The following is a 22,431-nucleotide window of genomic DNA, read 5'->3' on the forward strand; positions in this document are numbered from 1 at the left end:
ATAACAACAGCTAACTCATGGCACCTTTTTGGTAGCTTGAAACAGGCTTGTTTATTCTATTTCTGGATTATTATAATTCTGGAGATTATTCTGCTCGATTCTTTTATCATAAATCATGTATGATATCTCTGATTGGATTTTGATTTAACATGGCGAGATTAATCCCATCATTGTTTTTTAGCTTTTTTGAAATTAGAAATGAATCTCATTGGATTGCAAAAGTTACAGGTCAAAGGAAGGTGACAGAAAAGTTACTCAATGGTCTAAAAAGGGACATTTTTGGAGGACAGCATGTCCACAGTTGTCTTGTTATTGAAGGGAAACAAATGACGCACATAATAAAATATGACGTTGATTGCAAATCAAGTAATTAAAATTTTTGAAAAAGGAAATGCCTCATGATTAGTTAGTGCCACCTGAGTGTAGTAGGCCAACACTGCACTTGACTGTGTCATAATTTCTTTCATCTCCTTTGACTCATTTTATGTGATCCTCTTAACAAACCCACCTCATTGATCCCTGCCAATGAGGGTTTCTAATCAATCTTTCACAGGCTTGTGTTGTTTCCCTTCAATATACTGCTACTCTCTCTCAGTTTTTCTTCCTGTGTTTCTCCTCTCCCTGCTTCTCTCATTTCTCTAGAGGGCTGAGCAGAGGTGTGAGGTGTGCAGAGAAACAAAGAGAGCTCAGAGGTCTAGTGTCAAAAGTATAAGGGGGGGGGAGGAGGAAAAAGTAGGAAGGGGTGGACAGGGAGAGAAAATGATGTAGAGAGGTAGATAGAGGTAAAGAGAAAGAGGGATTCAGAGAGAGAGCGGGAAATATATCCCAGGAGAGAGCACACGGAAAGAGGAGGAAAAAGTGAGGAGGAGGGTGTAATCCCATGCAGGATTTGGCTGGTTCTTGGCTCTCTGTGGGGAGAACTGCGTTGTAATCCTCTGCTCAGCATGCAGACTTGGGCAGAGTTTCACCAAATTCCCCCAGTGGCTGAAAACCCCAGGGGGAAGACTGGTATAGACGTGTGTGTGTGTGTGTGTTTTTGTTCATGGATCTGAAGGGGCTATTTGCAGGCTTAATTTGGCCCCACAGTGGACGCTTAAAAGTGGCTTATGACGATGTGTGAGAGTAAGTGCTCGCCCGTGCATCCGTGCAGGCAGGTGGATGATGAGGAATGAGAAGATGTGTTGCTCAGTATGATGTGTGATATAATACAGCTGAACAGCCTGCCTGAGCAGATACAATTAGATGTCATATATCCATACAGGGATTGGTATACTGGATATAGCAGCATTGAAAAAGTTACTGATCAGGGGGGGCATTGATTCTTAGCTTACATTTTTAAACTCTGGCCCAGGATTGTGGGCCAGAGTTTAAAAAAGGCTTTTATGCTTGATTCTCCCACTTGCTTTTTTTAGAATCAACGATAATGCAACAGATAGGTGGAGTCGCAATACGTGTGGCATATGTGCGAGTGTTTGCAAGGTGCCTTTGTGTGTTGGAATGTCTAAAAAAGATGACATTCTCCAAATTCTTAATTCGTACGACTCTCACTAGAGCCCCATTTAACAACCATTTCAGCATTTGGAGAAATCCAAAGCTTGACAGGCCTGCCATGCATATGGTTGCTAAGCTATAATAATCGGACTCACCTGATGTAGATTGTGGGTTTAAGCCTGCCATTGGCTGACTATTTCAGTTGGAATTCTCCTCCCCTTCCGCTATCTGTGTGTTAGGGTTTTCAAAATCCCCGTCGCTACAGGAAACAACAACAAAAACCTCCGAGCTAGTAACCTATACGCAACTACACACTACTACATGCAACCACACGCACAACCACAAGTCATATCACATAGTCGACATATGTCTTTTATGGTTTTATGTGGCGTTTTCTTTTGCGGAGAGTCCCCCCCCAATACTATTTTGCAAGGGCACTGTCACTGCATCCTGGGCTTAGCGCCGCCCAAGATGATTGTGATTGGTTTAAAGAAATACAAACGAGCCAGAGCATTTTTTTCCCAAATAGCAGAATGATAATGGCTGCAGCCAGACGCCAGACCTTTCTCTAGCGCTGGCACAGCGCTAAAACTAAGTGTGGAGATAGGTCTGGCCATGAGAGTCTAAGCTATAATCAGACAATAACTGTTTGGGAGAGGGGTTTAGCAGATGGTCGATTTCAGAGTTATGTCATTACCTCCATGAGCCTCAGCTGTGATGGAAATAAATTCAGGGTTTATTTTGATGTATCTCATTGATACTCTCAGTGATTGTGTAGACACAATTTTAACCCAGAAATTGAAATACAACCACTGGGTTAATATTTTGACTCTAACCTTTAATGCTGAGGGCTCTTACAAGAATAGGTGCAATGACGGCCCATGACTCATGAGGGCTTCGGGATCAGATGAGGACTATACAATGCTCATGGCACTGTTTTGTTTAATTACATATCATGCATGAAGCACCAAACCTCTCCTTTGGATACAGCGGCTCTTGATCTAAGCCTCAGCCGTGCTTGAGAGAACAGGCTTTTATCACGCTAGCCATGAAACACAATGTTCCTTATCAACCTTAAAACAAAATAAAAGATGTGTTGAAACCGTGATTAGTGTTTATCTAAGATGTTTGAGTGCTTAATGTAGACGGACCCAGTATCTATAATCTGCAACAAGTGTCCTTTTCATCTCTGTAGAGCTTCTTTGATGGCTGGGACTGCACAAAGAAGAAGGAGAAAACGAAAGGGAGACATGACACCTTGTCGGGATGTAAGTCATCAGAATGCATTATATCCTGTATAAAAAAATAACAGAAAATATTGTGAAAAGTTTCTATTTCAACACTCTGTCCTTTTATTTTTATCCATCTCAGATGACCGTCACAGAGTCAAGCTCCACCCCCTCTTGGGAGACCCCAACTCTGACTACATTAACGCTAACTACATCGATGTAAGTCTAATTCTCTTTTGTCTGCCACTGTTCTACATGGGATACAAATTGTCAACCTTTACCGAGTCTCAATCTCTCACACCCTACAAAGCCACAGTCCATCTCTCTCATTCCTGTAAGCTCACCAGTCTGCTGGCCCACTTTCACCTGGACGCTTTCATCCAATCAAACACCCTTCTTAGCAGTGTTTTGCCAGATGTCATGGTTGTCAATTGCTGCCCTGCATCCCTGACCCAGACTTACTCTGCTATCACTTTTATTAAATGCATTTAATGCCTTGCAGAGGAGATGAACCTTTCTGTAAGATGCTGCAAATCCCCCTAAATTAAACAGACGTGATTGATGTTATTCAATCTCTGGATGGGCCGGGAGGAGATGATCCTTTCCACTGTTCACCTTAACTATCTGCCACACATGCAGTGCCACAGTAACATTCTCACTGATCATATGAAATACATGTACATGTTGCTAATGTGTCACACAAGGTCTCATTCATACGTGTTCCCATTCATAAAAGCTAGAGGAGGCTGTGTTTATTCGGTCAGTAGAAGTGCATATTTAGATGGTAGTATTGAAGAAGTCAAACCAGATGTTGGTAAATACAGTTTTAGCTGCCAGATATACTGCAGATAGATGTTTGCATTTGTCTCCCCGTTGTGAATTTGCTATAGCGGGGTTGTCAGCTTTTGCTACTCATTTGAGTTATGTCGAGGGAAGTCTGCCAATCTGATACAATTTCTTTATCTTACAAGATTTTTTTTTGCACTCCTCTCATTGGGACTACTTTAAAGTAAATATGGTTCGCTGTACGAATTTTAGGCATGCTGATGCACTCCCACTCCTGTTTGAGGTTGATAAGAAGTGGAAAGATTCTGTTTCTGTCAAAAACTTTATAGATTTAGTTATAGATTTGAAAGATATTTTTTTAGGAGGATAAAATTACTAGGTGCATAAGCCCTCATTTGATTTCATTTGGATTCCTCCTTTTTTGGACAAATTGTATCATCAAAATGTTGACACTACAGGGCTTTTTTCGTCTCTTTTATTTCTCTGTAGAGAATAGCCAGTGGTGAGATGCTTTTAGAGGGTTCATTACAATGAGAGAGCATTAAAAACCTGGCCTGCTGTTAGGACTGTAGTTATTGTGAGGGTCTCCATTAGCACTTAGGGCACGGAGGTGCAGGCATTAGAGGGAAAACACCACTCAGCAGCCACTACGATGTCAGTGTCAGTGATGTGACTCCATGGTAGGCCAACCCGGAAAGCTGAATAGTAACTACTTAACCACAGTGGAGCATATTTTGGACAACATGCGATTATTTCACTAGAGGTTAAATAGAAAAGTTTTTCCTCCCTCTGAAACATTGCTGCACTTTTAAAACAGAGGTGAGAAAGTGCAAGCTCTCCATTTCCTCTTTCTCTGTCACTTAATGCCTGAGTCTTTGTTTGGCTGCGGTGTGTTTTGGTTGAAGAGGTGCAGAACTTTGCATATGTTTGACAGCTCCCTGCGTTTGTTGCAAATGAAGAGCCGTCCAGTGCGTCATGGCTGTTTGTAATTTACATTTCCTCTGCATTTAAAGAGTAACAGGGTCTTACTGACAGGTGTAGCACGGCCACAAAACCCAAATCACATGCATGTATAGACAGACACATACACCGTCATGCTGTTAATTAGTTTAGTCCTCTGTAAATGTAGTTAATGTAAAAAAAAAAAAAAAAAGTAGTTTTAATATCTCACTTATTTCAAAGGAGTCTTAATCACCCTCGTACTGTGAGCAATTGGGTTATATAAAAACACATTTTCTGCCAAAGTTTTGATGATTTCACATGAGAGATTTTTTGGCATTTCAATTTCTTCCTCTGCTTTTCTCATTGGTTTGAAGTGGGCAGGGTTCAGTTGGAAATATATATAATATACAGTATTTTGGTGCAACAATCATAGAGAGCAACATTTGAAACAATGTAATAACAGTTGTGGAGTTGTTTACTTATGTTGACAGGCTATTGTCAATCAAATATGATCAAACCACACCCACACAGTCCTAATGAAGCTGAATAGCTGAGTGTTAAACCTCTAATAAATAATACCTTTATCTTTAACTTTGATTGATGTGGTCCTAGTCATGAATATTTAATGCTATAGAGAAATACGTCAGATCAGGATCCAAGTTTTCAGGGGCTTTAAAGATTAACTACTTACATGCATTGCAACTCCTTTTTAAAAGTGCTGTAGTCCGACACATTACATTTGTTACTTACTTCATAAACATGCCCTTGTGAAATTATTTGTCCTGCCAATTGTGCTATAATCCAACATGCAATAAAATACAGAGACTATTGCTGTTAGTCTCATTTTCCAATTAACAGCGTGATATCTGTGTGAGACATAGCAGGATTTTTCTTTTTTTTCTACTTACTTTAAGATAAAAATTCCCTGGCACAAATTAAAAAGCATGAAATGAAAGTAAAAGTAATTTTCATTTGAGAAACATTGACCCCTAAGTTATGAGTTACCGTGAACAATGAGCGCTCAAACACATAACCCTCAGTACTGCTGCACTTACAAAAAAACGCATGCATATACACACACACCTCCTCCCACCTGTCTGTAACCAAAAACTGCTATTTACCAAAAGCGTCTTTCATTAACTAGCCTATATGTCTTCTTTTTCTACTCCCCTCCCCACTTCCTCGACCTTGGACCCTGTAGATTCGGATTAACAGGGAAGTAAGTACTTCACTGCTCGTTCTTTTGCCTGCCATCGCTAAATCCCCCTCCCCTCCCCCCGCAACCCTTTCATCCCCCCTGTTCTCTTGCCACTTCCCTCTTCTCTTTCCACTATCCTCTATCCACAAATGCTCAAAGGTCAGTGTGTTTCAGGTTCGTGCACATTTGACAAAAAAAGGAAAAAGAAAAACATGCCCTTTTAGCTAATGATTTTAAATGAACACAAGGAGATGTGTCCTCTCCGGATAGAGGACCCTGCTGTCTTTGTTAGTTCTCATAAGTGGCCAAGACTCAGGAAGTTTAGTTGCTATGGCGACCGTCTTAAGTGGAGGAGTGGTAGCATACATGCTGATAGTGTTTGGCCGGGGCCAGAGGAATTGTGGATAGTAGGCCTCACAGCACTGGTCATCCATCTCCATTTCAAACATGTCCCCATTTATCTGACTGGGTGCAATTCAGTTTAGCAATCCATCAGCAGCGTGGACAGACTCAGCATATTAGGAAGATGCCCTCTGCAAAAAGATAAAAACTGTTATCAGCATGGATTGCCCCATCACACTGATTTGATGAGAGCCGGTGGGCTTGGGAGTTTATTCAGATTATTCCCGCCCTGCCTTCTCCAGTCCGCAGAGCCGTGTAAGGTAATTGGGGCATCAGTTATCTTTTCCAGCTGCTCCTTTCGAAATGACAAAAAAACATGTGAACCACAATGCCTGTGTGGTTTTCAGGGTGATGTCTTCATAAAGGGATGTCTCTGAAACGAGTGTCTCACTCAGCTCTGCAAGGTTAGATAAAGTAAGCACTGCCTATTTTCAGGAGGACTTCCTTTGAACAGTTTGCTCGTCCTTTAAGTGTCCATCCTTCAAAGTCCTCCAGGTGGTCTCTGATGTGTTTATTCCCCTTAAGGCTGTAGAGGTGACATTTCATTGTTCATCCATATTCACCCCATATCCACCATATAAAAAAAATATATGTCATCAATATCAAAGGCTGTCACATCCTTTGATATTAAAGATCTTAGAATACTGTACATATCAGATTTTGCCTCTTTAAGATTCTTTATGTTGGTGATGATTTCATGCATTTATGGGAAACCTATGTAAGATATTCCTCCACTCGTTTGACTTGTTTTGAAGACGCACTACAGGAAGAATTCAGTGGTTTTGGTTTGTGAACTTCATCATCTGGGATGTAGTACATATTGTATCTTCAATGAAAATTGATTTGTTTTTATGGGACAGCACTCTGAGGTTGAGTTTGATAAATAAATCAGACACCTGAAATTGAGAAGCCTACACCTTTAGTTTCTTTATCATATCTCTGTATTAGACTGTCACAGGGATTCAGACATTGTTCAGTTACCTAACCTGACTTGCCACTGAAAAAAAAAACAAAAAAAAACAGTGCTGAAGGAATCACTTTTTCATAGATTTAACACCGGTTTGTCAAGATGCAGTATTTACAATGTGTTGCCTCAACTCCTCCAAACTCTCTGTGGAGTCTTTGAGGGCACAGATGTAGCCTGGAATCAGTGATAGGTCAGATAGCAGTGGAAAATTATACAGGAAACACGTCTCACAGTTGCCGAGAGAGTGGGTCAGTGGGAGAGCAGAAATGCAAAGAAGACGGGAGGAAAAGGGTGAGACAGAGAGACACCGTCCCATACAGCTGTTCCTGAGGTGCAGATGGCTTACTCAGCATGTCATCCTTCTTCTCTTTTTTAGGGCTACCATCGATCCAACCACTTCATCGCCACTCAGGGTGAGTATCCACACACACACACACACACACTATAGCAAGGCTATAGTGTATGTATGAGTTGTCTTGTGTGTGTGTGTGTGTGTGTGTGTGCATTCTGGATGATACCTTTTGCTGGGGTGTAATAAATTGAAGATGATCCAGCCAATTATCCTACTCATGCACAGCCCGTTGCCAAAACCATCTCTTTGGCAAATCCAAAGGTGATAGTAGGACTACCAACCCGTGAAGGATGTGTTAGTGATGTCAATGAATTAATCATGAGAGGAGGTGAATAATTAAACACATTAATTATAGCTACTCAATCTTTGTGACATGTGGAGCGTTATATTCATTGTTGGAGGGAGAGCCTTTAGTTCACCCTCCGTTGCTCAAATACAAAGTTGGTTCTGATGGACAGTTGGACTCTGTGAGTATAAAATTTCTAAACCCAAAGGAGCATCTGTTTCTAGGGAGTTCCCATCACAAAGTCACTCAAGGTCTGCTCTGCTTATCTTGCACCAGCACCTCCTCTTCCTCCTGCAAAAGCGAGACAGGGAGAGGCAGATGAAACTTGTAAAAAAGAAAAAAAAATGTCAGCAGTGTTTTTGTCTCTCTGCATTTCTCTCCTACGTGATCCTCGTTTTAAAGTTGTATCTTGCTTCCTAAGCATCTCCTCCTCAGATGACAATGAGTGGTCCTCCGGGCTTTCATCATCAGCTGCTGTTGTTTTGTTACCCATCGCCCCTTCCCTCTGCCTGGAATTCCCAATAGCTTTATTGACAGCACAATCTTGAGAGATCAGTACCCTGCCGTCTGAGGAAGGACACTTAGGTCACAATAATACGAGATTTCACAACAGAACTCCCTTTTTGAGAGGGCAGGCTTTGATGCAGTCGTTTTTTGTCTCTTTCTCTGTTATTTCTTCCCTCCCTCCTACTAGGACCCAAGCAGGAGACGCTTTATGATTTTTGGAGGATGGTGTGGCAGGAAAATTGTTTCAGCATCGTCATGATCACTAAGCTGGTGGAGGTTGGCAGGGTAAGTGATGTGAACCTCCCACCCCCCTTTCTCCCTCTCGTGTCTCCACCCTGTGCTCAGAAACATCCCACATTCACCATAACGAAACATTTGGTGTGTGAAAGGCTTTCATGTGTTTGATAAGTGTTGATCGCAGAAGATCTTACTGTGCATCTAAATGGCAGCCAAAAAGCTGTTCATTCAGTGGAAGATGTCCCGCATTTACTGTATTTGAAACCTACAAATCACATGATGCTTTTGCAGTAGAGACCTTAAAGAGGACATATGCTTTTTGTGATTTTCTGTTACTTTTATACTGTTATGATATTAAATGTCTATTTTTTACATGGTTAAAGGTCCAAAACTCGAGGTGAACATATGTAAAAATGCTCCTGAATGTCAAAAGCCAGGGCTTCAGCTGGCTCTGATTGCTTCATTTTCAGTGTTACCTCTACTTCCTCCTCATAATGACATCAGATTGTTCGCTTACCTGTGGGAGTTAGATGACAAGACCATACCACTCTCGTGTCTGTATGATGAATATAAAGCTAACACTAGCAGCTTAGCTTAGCACAAAGACTGGAAAAGGGGGAAACGTCTGCCCTGGCTCTGCCCAAACGTGAAAAAAATCTGCCTACTTGCACCATTTTAGTACAGATTAAATAAACAACATTATTGTTCAGTTGTAAATTCTTCTTTGAACATTTTAAAGGATTGTTACATGGATTATCCCTTATTTCTGTCATGATAGCATCACAAAATTGCTATGGCGTGTTATAGAAATTTATGTCAAGATTATAATGATTATAGAGTCCATAAAACGTGCTATAAAAACTATTCTGAGCCATATACTGTATCAAGGGCTGCTGTCCTTGTATATACACTGCATGGCTACAAAAGTTTAATGGCTATACTGTAGTATTCTTATTTTCCACCTCACATAAATACCTGTAGTGTATGAGTTCTGACGAAAAGTGCCCCATCCTTTTCAGTCTAGGCAAGAGAAGCGTATTACCTCAGCGGATGGTTAAAATGACACCATTTTTCTAGCTCTAGCCCTACATCCAATTTAGTTCTCCATCCCAACAATTCTGGGAACAGTCAACAAATGAGGACTGGTCTGTGTGTCTGAATCCAAATAACACCTCTATTAAATAAAAAAATTGCCTCTTTTGTGCCTGGTGTTGGTGAAAAAGATTGCTACCCTCCTGCTCATTATGCTTCCCGCCATTATGTGATTATTGTGCTTTTCTTTTCTTTGCCCTCTGAGATGAAATATCTGCAGAGGAACATGCTGCTTTTGTTCTTCCTCAGCATTTGAAGTGTTACCTCTGTACATTTTCAAGTTCACACGGATATCTGTTCTAGTTAAACCAACAAATGAGGTACTTAATATTTTTTATTATAACCACTTAATTCTAAATTACAATGACGCAGGTATGATCTTATCTCTTTAGCTGTCAGATGAATTTTTAGAATTAATCCTGTAAGATTATTATGCTTTCACTCAGAATTCAGTGCTTAAACTTCTGATAATGGAAAGGACCTTTAATCCTTGGAAATCCAAAACTGGCCAAAGCAAGGGTATAACGGTGACACTTGATTTATCCAGCAAACCTTAACTTAATCTGTAACTCTTTGCAAGTTCATCAGCAAACATGACAGAGCATCTAGTTGGGTTGTGAAATAGCTGGTTGATTGTTGCTATGATTATGTTATGTACTTAAGTGATGACCTTAGACCACACTGACTGGATCTGACTGATTTCTACTGGAACGGAGCCACCTGCATGCACTGTTTAATAGCAGAAAATGAACAGGATGTTCATGTTTAACAACAGATTAATAAAATAATTATATACTCATTAAATAAAAACTGTAAAGATTTCAAGTCAGAACAGACTTGAAAACAGACTTTTTAGACACGCTTGGCTCTAGGGATGTTGATTAGTTGGCCCACCACTTTGGTCCAGACTGAAATATCTAAAATTGAATGAATTGTCAGAATTCTGTACGGACATTCTTGTCCCCTTCAGGATGAATAGTGATGACTTTGGTGATCCCTTAACTTTCCATACACTGCATTAGTTAGGCCAAATGTGCTTAGATTTTTGACCAAATACCTGCAAAACTAATGGCATTCCCATCAGCCTTAGCTGTACTTTGTGTTTATTACTAAAATAGTGAACATGGTAAACATTATATGGGCTAAACAATCAGGATGTCACTGTGAGCATGTTAGCATGCTGACGTTAGCATTTAGGTTAAAGCACCGCTGTACATTACATGTATATTACATCCTCAAGGAGCTGCTAGCATGGTAGTAGACTACGTAGTTTCATGTTGCATCTTCAGCATGCTTTCACAGTTTTGAAGGAGCATTTCCAAAAATGTCAACACAAGGTTTAACTTGGTTGTGTCACTATTTTTAAACAGGTGAAGTGCTGTAAATACTGGCCTGATGACAGCGAGATGTATGGTGACATCAAGATCACTCTGCTTAAGACAGAGACACTGGCTGAATACACAGTTCGCACCTTTGCCTTGGAGAGGGTGAGTGTAGCTTAAAGATTTAAATTTTGCCTACTGTCTCTTGCATTTGGTAATGCAAGTCATAACACTCTCGTTTTAAAAATGTAATGGGTACAAAGGAATCGATGCTGCTAACCGCACGTCCTTTATTTCTGTTCCCTACATTTCTGTGACTCAATGATGTAAACAAATAAATGGCCGTGTTTTTCTGTTACCTGGTAAAGTATGAATTAAAATTAGAAATGGTATATTAATAGAAGGGATTAGATACTTGACAGGACTTACTGCTGATGGGCATTAGGGCCACATGTTAAATTGAGAGGAATTAACACCAGTAGCTATTTGAATGCCCCTGCCGTCTTTCCAACATAGCTGTTACAGTGTTTTGCCCCTGATGGCCTCCTCGCTGTCAATCTCCCGGGGGATCTCTCATTGGAAGGGCTCAGAGCAACGCTGGAGTGACAGTGGCACAAACACAGCATTATCATCACCCTGTCACATTCGCTCTCCATGGGCACGCACGCTGCTGCTTATTCAAATCGGCAAGAATTTGGGAGCTGGTGACAGCTTGTTTTTCATAGCTGTTTTCTTTTTTTGGATTTCTGTCTTCAACAAATCTTTGCTTTGCGCGCTTTACTTTGTCATCTCTGTACAGAGGAAGAAATTGCTGTGTGACTGCAGCAGCCTCCCAGTAGAGAGGAGAAACCTCCCAGCCCTCCCTGAGCTCCGAGAGCCTCAGTAATTCCTTTCCGCGTGTCTGTCACACTACAGCTGCTACAAGCATGTGATGCCCAGAGGCCTAACTGTCCTAGAAGACCTAACACCCCACGTAAATAATGTCCTGGTTGTCCTCACACTGAACCGAAAAATCTGTCACATCTATCACGGAGGGGGGCCATCTCTGAATGGGTGGAAGCATGTCTTGGATGAGAAAAGGGCCTGTAGGCTACCATGGTTAGGATGCAAGCCATAAAAACGTAGCGTTTCACATGTAATGCTAATGTGTGCTGTGTTTCTGTTGACAGAGAGGATATTCAACCAAGCACGAGGTCCGTCAGTTCCACTTCACATCCTGGCCTGAGCATGGGGTGCCCTATCACGCTACTGGACTGTTGGCCTTTATACGAAGAGTGAAAGCCTCTACACCTCCTGATGCTGGCCCTGTGGTGGTCCACTGCAGGTAATGTGTTCCCTACTAACTGCTGTAAACTGTTGTTACAAAACCAAACCAACAAATGTTTTATTACAAATCATTCATAGAGTATAATCAGTATATTTAACATATTGTAATAGAATAGTAATAGTTTTAGAGACGTGGGACCACTATGACATGAAAGGTAAGAATTGTGTGACTAACTGAGGCAGCCAGAAGCATTGGTAGGCTGTTTTTCAGTAGCCTTACATGCTAGGCTACGCTAACTACTTTTCCCAGCCATGGGGAAACTAGTGTAAGGTTTGAAAAGCAACCTGACATGTTTTTTTTCTCTTCTTTTCCCTTTAGGTTTTATATAGAAAGCAATACAGTATGTCATTATTCAAATGTAATTCTCAGTTCAAAAATGTCAAATGTAAAAACGCTGATCATGAGAGAAACTACCTGGACAAAATTAAGACTTGGCTTGTTTTAAACCCTTTATGGATATATAGTACCAGTCAAAAGTTTGGACACACCTTCCCATTCACTTAAATGAGAAAATGTGTCCAAACTTTTGACTGGTACTATACATGCAAATATAACTATTTCTTCAGATTTTGAAACCAAACGTAATTATTTGCACGTAGCTCACAAGATACTTCATTTTATTAATTACTGTGCTACTACAGTAACAGAATTTTCTAACTTCTCCTTTGCTGCTAGTGTAGCTTCCATTAACTCAGAATTCAAAATGCTTCATGAGAGTATCAGTTAAAGAAGTTGCTGCCCAAACACAGTGCAGTATATATTAATAAACCTAATTTTTAGTCATTTAATTCCAAAATGTATCAGTCTCATACAATTTTCCATGAAAATGCACAAAAGTAGAGTCGAACAGCTTGTAAGTTAGCGCTCTCTCTTTTGGCCACTAGCACTAGTGCTACTTGGGCAAAATCCACACTTACATAACCCTCGTCTTACACATTGTAGCACTCCCTTTAACACTCCCTTGAGACTCTTTTAAATCATGTACTGCTAATAGATTGCAATAACTTGTGCTCCTGAGCAGACACAAGATTATTTAATGCTTTAAGTGAACTTTAAGTGCATAATTCCTAATGAAAGATGTTGTTTGTGTGCCAGTGTGGGGGCAGGTCGCACCGGCTGCTACATCGTGCTGGATGTCATGTTGGATATGGCTGAGTGTGAAGGCGTGGTGGATATCTACAACTGTGTCAAAACCCTCTGCTCAAGACGCATCAACATGATCCAGACAGAGGTCAGATCAACTGCACAGCATGGAAGCCACTTCACATTCAATCGAATTTTTCATATTATTCAGAAGGTTACATCACTGGCCATAATATGGTAACCTCTTTCCACTGAAAAAGTTCTGAAGAGTCAGGTTTTTAACATTTGTTTCCTGTTGTTTGGCAATTCAGAGAGCGACGGGGGTGTATTATCATACTCCCCCTCTGGGACTCATGTAAAGGTCATTGCAATAGTTTTAGAGAAAAGACTTACATTGTCTCTCAGTATGCTGCGTAGGCACGTGCTGTTCTTTAGATGTGAAGATAATTTGCATATTCACCCCTTATTATGTAAATCCTACATTGACTTAGCTGTTTATTACATTTGTAGTTATTTGCAGGGGTGCTTTAATTAAATGCACACTGTGTGTGTTTGTTTACTTAGAAATATTTATTTATTCTCTAAGAGCTTTGATACACTACCAACCTTATAGCACATGTTTAATTCAGAAGGCAGGTTATGAAAATTAGCCATTCTTCATATTGTCTTTTGTTTTATTTATATCTATATGTGTTCTTTGTTAAGCTGTTTGCAACTCTATAACATACTTTCACATGTTAATTGAAACCCACAACAGCCCTCACATATACGCTTCATGTCTATTATTCTTGCAGGAGCAGTATATCTTCATCCACGATGCCATTCTGGAGGCCTGTTTGTGCGGAGAGACAGCCATCTTAGTGAACGAGTTTGCCGTCACGTACAAAGAGATGCTGCGAGTTGATTCCCAGAGTAATTCCTCCCAACTACGGGAAGAGTTTCAGGTCAGTCTCATGCAGGGTGGTACAACAGCCTGACCTCAATCAATTTTTAAGCGCAGTTTCATTTTGTTGAATTATGCATCCATTAAAACATGAAACTTGCAACCATGTATTCTGAATTACACTGCCCACACACACACAGTCATTTGCATTTTTAATGCAGTTTATTAAATATCATCAAAAAATTGCTTCAGTTACCTTAACAGAGCCTACTATTACTTTCTACTGCTACAGTTTTTTTTAGTAACAACATAATACTAATACTACCACTCATACCACTACTAATACTACTATAGAACTACTAAGTAAACTGTACAGATAAAGGATTACATCCCTTGCATGTATCTACAGTAAATTACTACCACTATTACTACTAGTTCTACTACATTGTCAATTGATTTTACTACTACTAATACTACTATTGATAATAGTGCTAATGGATCTTGATGTTTGAAAGCTGATGCTTTGCATAGTGAGACAGATGAAAGTCGTGCCTGGAGGCCACCATATTGATGATCCATTATATACAAATACATGTGAATTGCATATTTTCTGTTGTTGCTGCATATTTGTTTAGTATTCAGAGAGTTACATAAACAATAGACAGTAACTACATCTGCTTTGTTGTGGAAATATACTTGAAAGCACAGACATTTTAAAATCAACAGAGAGTGCAGAAAGGAATAGACTAATGAATGTGTGTGTGCCATGTTTGCATCCATAAATGTATGTGTGTGTGTGTGTGTGTATTGCAGGTTTCCTTTCACTTTTGATTCTGTGTGACTGTCATTGAAAAATCCTCCTCCTGGTTTGTAGGAATGCGGTCTCTGAACATTTTATTAGATGTTGATTAGGAGAAAAGAGCCAGCTGTGTTCCCACATGCTTTACCTGCCTCATCCACCCCCCATCCCCCTGCTGCAGTGCTCAACCAGCAGCCACATTGATTCCAGGTTTAGCATTTCAAAGTAATACTGGAAAGGCTTAAGCTCCTCCTTTAATTTTATACAGTTTTATTCTTATACACTACATAGGAATGATGATGAATGTATTGTTTATGATTAGGGAACAGTACTTTAGATGGTGCAACACTCTGATTACAAACTGTTAGTTCTTCATAAAGGAAAATGTTACTTGCCTTGCTTTGATCTTGTAAACTTATCTGTCTGACATCGTTGTTGAAACCCTTCCCACTGCCCAATGAGCTCTCTGCCTATATATATTCCGTCATCCTGTAGACAGCAAACAGCCAACCGGTAGTACTGCAATCAGCACAGTCACAGATCTATTATTGATGCTGTGTATTAATGATCCAAATATTTTTTCATGTTGTCTAATGTGATTACGGCTAAATGAACAGAGAGTTCATTGAAGAAAATTGGTATGCAATATTTCCTTTTGAGTTTTTTTTTTCTTCTAAAACTTCATTACACTCCCTTTTATTATGCAGTTGGCCTAATTTATTCTTTATTCTTTGAAATCGGTTTGTCAACGTGATGTTCAGAGTATTAAAGATTCTTTCAATTAACATTATTGGATTCTTGGCATTCTCTGTCTCCCAGTCCTCCTTCCTTCTGTATTATTCACTTTTTTTCCCACCTCCTCCTCCTCCTCTCCAACATCTCTGCTGTCTCACCGTTCCTCACGCCTTCCATCTTGTCAACACTCACTTCAATTCCATTTAATACTCCTTTCACTCTCATCTCACCTCTTTAATATTTCCATTTGCAGACGCTAAACTCGGTGACTCCCCACCTGGATGTAGAAGAATGCAGCATTGCTCTGTTGCCCAGAAACCGAGAGAAGAACCGCAGCATGGATGTGCTGCCACCTGATCGCGCCCTGGCCTTCCTGGTAACAACAGAAGGGGAAAGCAACAATTACATCAACGCTGCTCTCGCTGACAGCTTCCACCGACAAGCTGCTTTTATTGTGACCCCTCACCCTCTTCCGGGCACCACGGCAGACTTTTGGAGGCTGGTCTTTGACTACGGCTGCACAGCAGTGGTCATGCTCAACCAACTGAACCAGTCAAACTCTGCCTGGGTAAGGTCGAAGTGTTATGTACTATTTTATTGCCATTGATTTGTTGACACCATAAGGAAAAAGAGATGTAGCAAAATGTTGAGTTCGCTTACACAGGCGCAGCTGATTGCAGTGAAAGTTTTTACTTTCAGTCTTGAGGTTATCTGAACTTTACTTGAAACTTTTCCTGACATACCCTCCCCTCACTGTTTCTGTATCTTACTGTGCTTGGGATTAGTTCCTTCATGCCATTTTGTTGGGCTTTGATCCCTGACCACATTGATCTCAAGGCAACAGATAACACCCGCCCCAGTTTTTCCTTCCCTTCCTCAAGTTGCATCTCTGGAGAATAGGCTTGCATTACCCTCCAGCCACATCTCAGGGTTCTTTTTGTTGGCGCCCCACTTTTTCTCATGAGCATATGTCTTTCTCCGTACTGCAATATTCCCTGTTCCTTTTTTTAATACTTTAATTATAGCAATGGAATGAACAGAAACATCACACAAGACTGAGATCTAGATTGAATTAAAAACATAATGAAACAAATAATTAAATGCATGCCATAAATGAAAATTAATTTTAAGGAGAGATTTTGAAGTAGTTATAGCTCCTCTCATAAAGCTATTCCATTTGGTTGGAGTCCCAATGGCAAAGCCTTGGCTGGTGAAAGGACTTAGTGGCTCAGGTGCCATACTGTAGGGGGCCATAAAACTCAGCAATAGATCTTAAAGTCTCTTTTAAAATGTATAGGCATGGAAAAAAATAATCATCTCAGAGTATTTTGTCAAGAGGCTGGTTGGTAATTGGTGGTCACATTGTGACTATCCAAGTGCAGATTAAATTAAACTATGTAAAACAGTGTCAGTAAAAGAAAGGAATGATTTCATTCTTGAAGTATTTCTCAGCTGGGAGAAACAGGACTTCACAAGCCTACAGGAGTAACATACTGTAAGCCTCCAGACTCAGACTCTAATCAAGTGTAACTTCCTGATTTTTAGCAGATAGGACATCATACATGTGAAAGAGCCAAAAGCTGGCACAACTTGTCTACCGACGTGTGTAGCCAATAATTAAGATCTCCGTTTTGTTGGAATTAAGCTGAACGAGATTGGCAGACATCCATCCCTTAATGGCAGATGAACAGTTGTGTAGAGATGACAGCGTTGCTGAATTATGTGGGATAGATACAACTGGGTATCATTGGCATCTTAATGGAAATAAATGTCTAAATAATAAATGCTCGTTAATAATGAAGCCTGAGGAAAACTTGAAATGAGAGAATAGGATTTGTCCCAAAATTAATCCTTGTGGGACACCACATAGAGACACTGCCTGCGCCTATCAATAGACACAAGAAAATTCCTGGTAGACAAAGAAAACCAATTGATTCCAGTCCTAGGGATTTAATAATAAGAATACTTTATTTCAGTGTGTTGACCACTGGATTTAGATCAGACATATCACCACAGGGCATTCACTAACTTCAGCTTTCATCAACATATCATTAACAACTCTTACAAGAGCACGTCCAAGTACTTCTATATCATCCCATGTATATCTATATAATTAATACATGTATGGATGAATCACAGAAATCATCTGTAAAACTTGAAGATAATGAATGTTTAAGATAATGGCTTATGCAACATCTCTGGAGTCTCAAAGTCTCTGGCTTGCATCACCCTCCCTCCACATCTTAGGTTTCTTTTTGTTGGTTTTGAGGTATAAATGCAACATTTACAAGCTTTGTATGATCAAACTTTAATCATTAAGCATGTGAAATATGTATTGCATCGTATCATAGCCCTGGAAAAGCAAGTGCTCACTTTAAATTATTAATCTTTTTTTCTGTCCGAGGTCTGCCTTAGTTTGTTGTAAAATCTGTCCTTAAGATTCTTACAGTGTTCCTTGGAAAATGTGTCTTTGGTGGAGATACAGTATAACTAGTAACAGTGGAACCACAATTTCACACACTACTACAAAAAATAGAACATTAAAACATTATGTAGGGTGGACAGCTTGTTGAAGTCACTTTGTTTGACAAAAGGTACAATTGTGAGTCATCGGCATAAAAGCAAAAGAGATGTATTGTTGAAATCTGAGTGATAACATGTACTGAAATGGTCCAAGACATGTTCTAGACATTTGTTTTGACTAATAGAAAGTGATCCAATCTATGATTGTTCCAGACTGATTACTCTCATTTATTTATTCTAAAATATGACTAAAATATGTGCTGCGTGGGTACAGACAGTTGAGCAGTGTTGACGGTTTTCACAGTATGTCTACCCCTACCAATGTGAAAGTATCCTACCAAAAGATGTTTGTCCAAATCAGAAAACCACTAACACAACTGTTTATGGCCTTGACAAGTTTGTTACTGTGGATGTCAATAAATACTCTTAATCTTTAATCACTGTGTATGATGTGCTCATCGAATTAGTTTTTGTGCTCTAACACCCTGTTGAGGGAGGTTAAAAGAAAGAGAAAACAGATTGCAGGTACCCCTGTTCAACCCAACTTTTCATCTGCTCCCCTTTAAATGTTTTTCATCTTGTTTCTTTCAGTGTAATGCAGCACTTTTGGGTCTCGCCTGAGAATTGAGTTATTGCCACTTTAGGTTGTTCATTGCAAGATCTTGTTATGAACTCTGTTGTGGAGTTCATTCACGGCGCTGGAGTACTCTGTCTCCCTCTTGTTGCAATCTCTCAAAGCACATTAATTCTCTCCCTCCTCATGCTGCTTCTCTCTCCTTATTAACACTGCTGTGGCATCCTAACACCTCCTGTTCAGTGAAGGCTTACACTGATACCACTCTTACCATTGCTGGTTTTATAGCTATGCATCTGCATATCTGCTAGACTTTGCTCTGTTTTTTAAGAACAGTGCATGCATGCAGACCACCCAACACACACACACACACACACACACACACACACACACACACACACACACACACACACACACTTATTTTCTTGCATAATTTCACCATTTTATCTTCTTAAAGTCCTCTCGTCCTTGAAAATCCCAAGTTTGAAGAGAAATGGCATTTTCCCTGGTCACAATGGTGAAGAATGCATTAGTTCAAGTTCTGTACGTGCCACATTTCATCACTTATAAAACAATCTCTCCTCTCTCTCTGAATTCTACCTGTAGCCATGTGTTCAGTACTGGCCGGAGCCTGGTTTACAGCAGTACGGGCCCATGGAAGTGGAGTTTCTGTCCATGTCAGCAGACGAGGATGTCATTACTCGTCTGTTTCGGGTCAAGAACGTCACAAGGGTGAGTCATTATGGTATCAAAGCCGGCACAGGACATGTTGTTCCACTCAGTGGTATTTCACAAATGATAACTTGAACCTCATTAGAAATGCATTAGCTGTGGTCCTCGCTGTTAATTCAGATGTGACATTTTACCTACAGTACATTTAGAGCTGCCACCTGTAATGTGCATCTAAAAGCCTAATACAAGTCCTCAAAGTCAAAGCACTATAGGCTTGGCTGCAAAAAAATCACTTGAAATCTTAAGATGATGATTTGAATTTCTATGCAACTTGTGTTAATGTGCAAACTCAAAGGCTGAATACTTCACTTAATGCTGGATTTCTACGCAGTGTGTGCCTTTGCATTATTATCTGTCTATATTGCTTTCTTATGCATACACAGCAGCCCTTCTCGAGTGTATGCCTCATGGGAGAAAGGAGGTTATCAAACAAAAAATAAATACACTAAAATATAGCCTGGAGATTTGTACTGAGCACAATTGCAGATCAGTGAAAAAACATATTCATAGACTATATTATGCATGGTACAAAGCACATTGTTTTGATATTCAGCTGTCCAGAAAATTGAGCTGGAGCCACCAGTGTTTCTGTAAGACGTTCCCATAAGAGTGATACACATTCTAAGAACTTCCATTTCTATGGAAAACATGCAAGAGAAGCCCATTGACATGCATGCAATAAAGGTCAGTCTATCCCTTTTTCAATTTCTTCTTGTCATTACATAGGCGTCTTCCCTCTCTTAAGTGCCAGTTGGCATACTAAAGAAAGGCCTTTCATCATCATAGTGCATGCCATATTTTCCGTTGCAGGATACTCTTTCACCTTTGATTTGTTCAGAAATCATGTCACGTATTTCATAAAAAGTTGAGAATTAGGCACAACTCGTGAAATAGGCTAAATAAAGGCACTGACAGTTCTGTCATGGTAGAGGGAGCGCAGGGGATGTCAGTGTGGTCTTTTCTCAACTGAAAAAAAAGAAAAGTCTCCAAATCTGTGGAGACTTTTCTTTCATTTTGACTTCACAAACTTCACTCATTTTGACTTCAGACACTTCATTGTGTTGGCTGTGTGTGTATGCAGGTATGGTTTTTACACCCAGGAATTTGCATAAGCGCATGCATGCATTCTGCTCAGGATCACTGTCAACCAATTATTGAAGAAATCTGTATGCAAGGCATTTCCCTGCTGCCATTGTAAGCAGCATGACAGAACTTCCTTTCTTGATTGGCATCCTAACGTCCTCTGTCGACTGCCCTTGTCATTCCCCTCTCTACCTATGGCGCCTTTTTTTCTACTTGGTGCACAACACTGTCAAGGAGAGAGGGCAGCTTAACACAGCATGGGAGAAATCAAATCACACAGAAATAACACACACCTCTCCCTATATCTGCCCTTTTCTCAGTGCATTAGTGTGTACGTTTCCTGTGTGTGACAATGATATACAAGGGAAGGGAGTAAAAGTCAAAGGAAGTGCATTGTAAGCATATGTATGTGTGGGTAAGAGAGTAGTACAAAAAAAAAGTACATTTTGTAAATCCCACATCTGCTGAGGCAATTCCTCCATGCATCGTTGGTGTCTTTGCCAGCCCAATTTGCATGACTTATAGTTCTCCACTGGTCCCTACGTATTAGGTGAGATGCTACAGGACAAGGTTATGAACACACAGGGACCCCTCTCACACACAGCTTGGGCCCCACTTACACCTGCAGACCCATATTTCTCAAAGTCACTCCGCTGAGTGAGCAAAGCTGAGAGTGCTAGCATGCAGCCCGGGGAGCACTCAAACATGGGTGTTAAGCGGCCCACACAGAAACACTGAAACAACCAGAAAATGTCACACAATGACAGACAAGAGAGTGCACAGGCATGTGACACCCACACATGACAGTTAACTACACTCCTCATCCATGTGCTTTATGTTTTATGTCTCATCTGAAGCTCCAAGAGGGCCAGCTGGTGGTGTGTCAGTTCCAATTCCTGCGCTGGTCGGCATATCGTGACGTTCCTGACTCTAAGAAGGCTTTCCTCAACCTGCTGGCTCAAGTGCACAAGTGGCAAAGGGAGTGTGGAGAAGGACGCACTGTTGTCCACTGCCTGTGAGTAATCTGTTAACAACATGTATGATAAACTAAAAGACACGGAGGCAAGGCAGAAATACATTTAATCTCTCTCTGAAAAGTCCTTGGCTAGACATTAAAATTGTTGAAGACAGACATTTAAAGGTGCATTTTAACCTAAAGTCTTATTAAATCATGACCAGTCATCACCACCGGTGTTATCCACCGGAGCAGTTACTGTGAGTGTGTCTCTTCTCTGTGGTGTTTGCTACAATGTAATGCAGTGAAAAGTACTTTTCCTTGGTAGTATTTTGTAATGTCTTATAGCAAATTGTAAATTAATGTGCTTTGTTGTGGTGTAGTGCACTGGATGGAAATTGTGTGCTCTAACTCCTCTGTTGTCCTAAGCCCCCTGAGCGCACGCTCGCTGATGAATATGAATGGGCCGTCCGGCTCGTTGCCAACCCATCACACGTTCATCCCCACCGCCCCCATCCAAAAGCACATCACTCAGTGCTGTCATACAGTGTTATCCACGACAACCAGGAAAGAGATTATGGAGATCAAATCAATTATGGCTTAATACAGAATGCGATGGTTCTCACTACAGTAAATCCAGGACTGCCAAAGCACTGACGACGATAGATTACCTTAATATTGCTTGTATTGGCTGTGAAGGCTTCCACGCCCACCTTCCCCAGGTTCGTCTCAGGAGAGGAAGTGGAGTGTCCTCTAGTAGTTTATTGATATTGTCTCTCATTTATGATGACCGGGACAATATTTCAGAGGAGATGCCAGGATGTGCCGTTATTTCTCAATTTTCTCTTCCTTACAGCGTTCCACATGTTGCTATATGAACGGTATCAAATGTCGTTTTTTAACAAGGTAGCATGAACATAAGAACA

At 40.5% G+C, this 22,431-nt stretch overlaps 1 protein-coding gene across 2 annotated transcripts in view; it reads left to right on the forward strand.

Annotated features, from left to right (window-relative positions):
• ptprub (protein tyrosine phosphatase receptor type Ub) overlaps positions 1-22,431 on the forward strand; it is a 167,573-nt gene that overhangs the window by 141,506 nt on the left and 3,636 nt on the right. For both annotated transcript variants that reach the window (XM_067601967.1, XM_067601968.1), the window contains 11 exons: positions 2,687-2,759; positions 2,863-2,939; positions 7,392-7,428; positions 8,348-8,445; positions 10,860-10,976; positions 11,981-12,135; positions 13,234-13,369; positions 14,016-14,165; positions 15,892-16,206; positions 19,342-19,467; positions 21,408-21,565. In XM_067601967.1, the coding sequence (XP_067458068.1) occupies positions 2,687-2,759; positions 2,863-2,939; positions 7,392-7,428; positions 8,348-8,445; positions 10,860-10,976; positions 11,981-12,135; positions 13,234-13,369; positions 14,016-14,165; positions 15,892-16,206; positions 19,342-19,467; positions 21,408-21,565 (1,442 nt within the window). The remainder of the gene's footprint in view (positions 1-2,686; positions 2,760-2,862; positions 2,940-7,391; positions 7,429-8,347; positions 8,446-10,859; positions 10,977-11,980; positions 12,136-13,233; positions 13,370-14,015; positions 14,166-15,891; positions 16,207-19,341; positions 19,468-21,407; positions 21,566-22,431) is intronic.

This window comes from Thunnus thynnus, chromosome 10 (assembly GCF_963924715.1).
Source record: "Thunnus thynnus chromosome 10, fThuThy2.1, whole genome shotgun sequence".
NCBI lineage: Eukaryota > Metazoa > Chordata > Actinopteri > Scombriformes > Scombridae > Thunnus > Thunnus thynnus.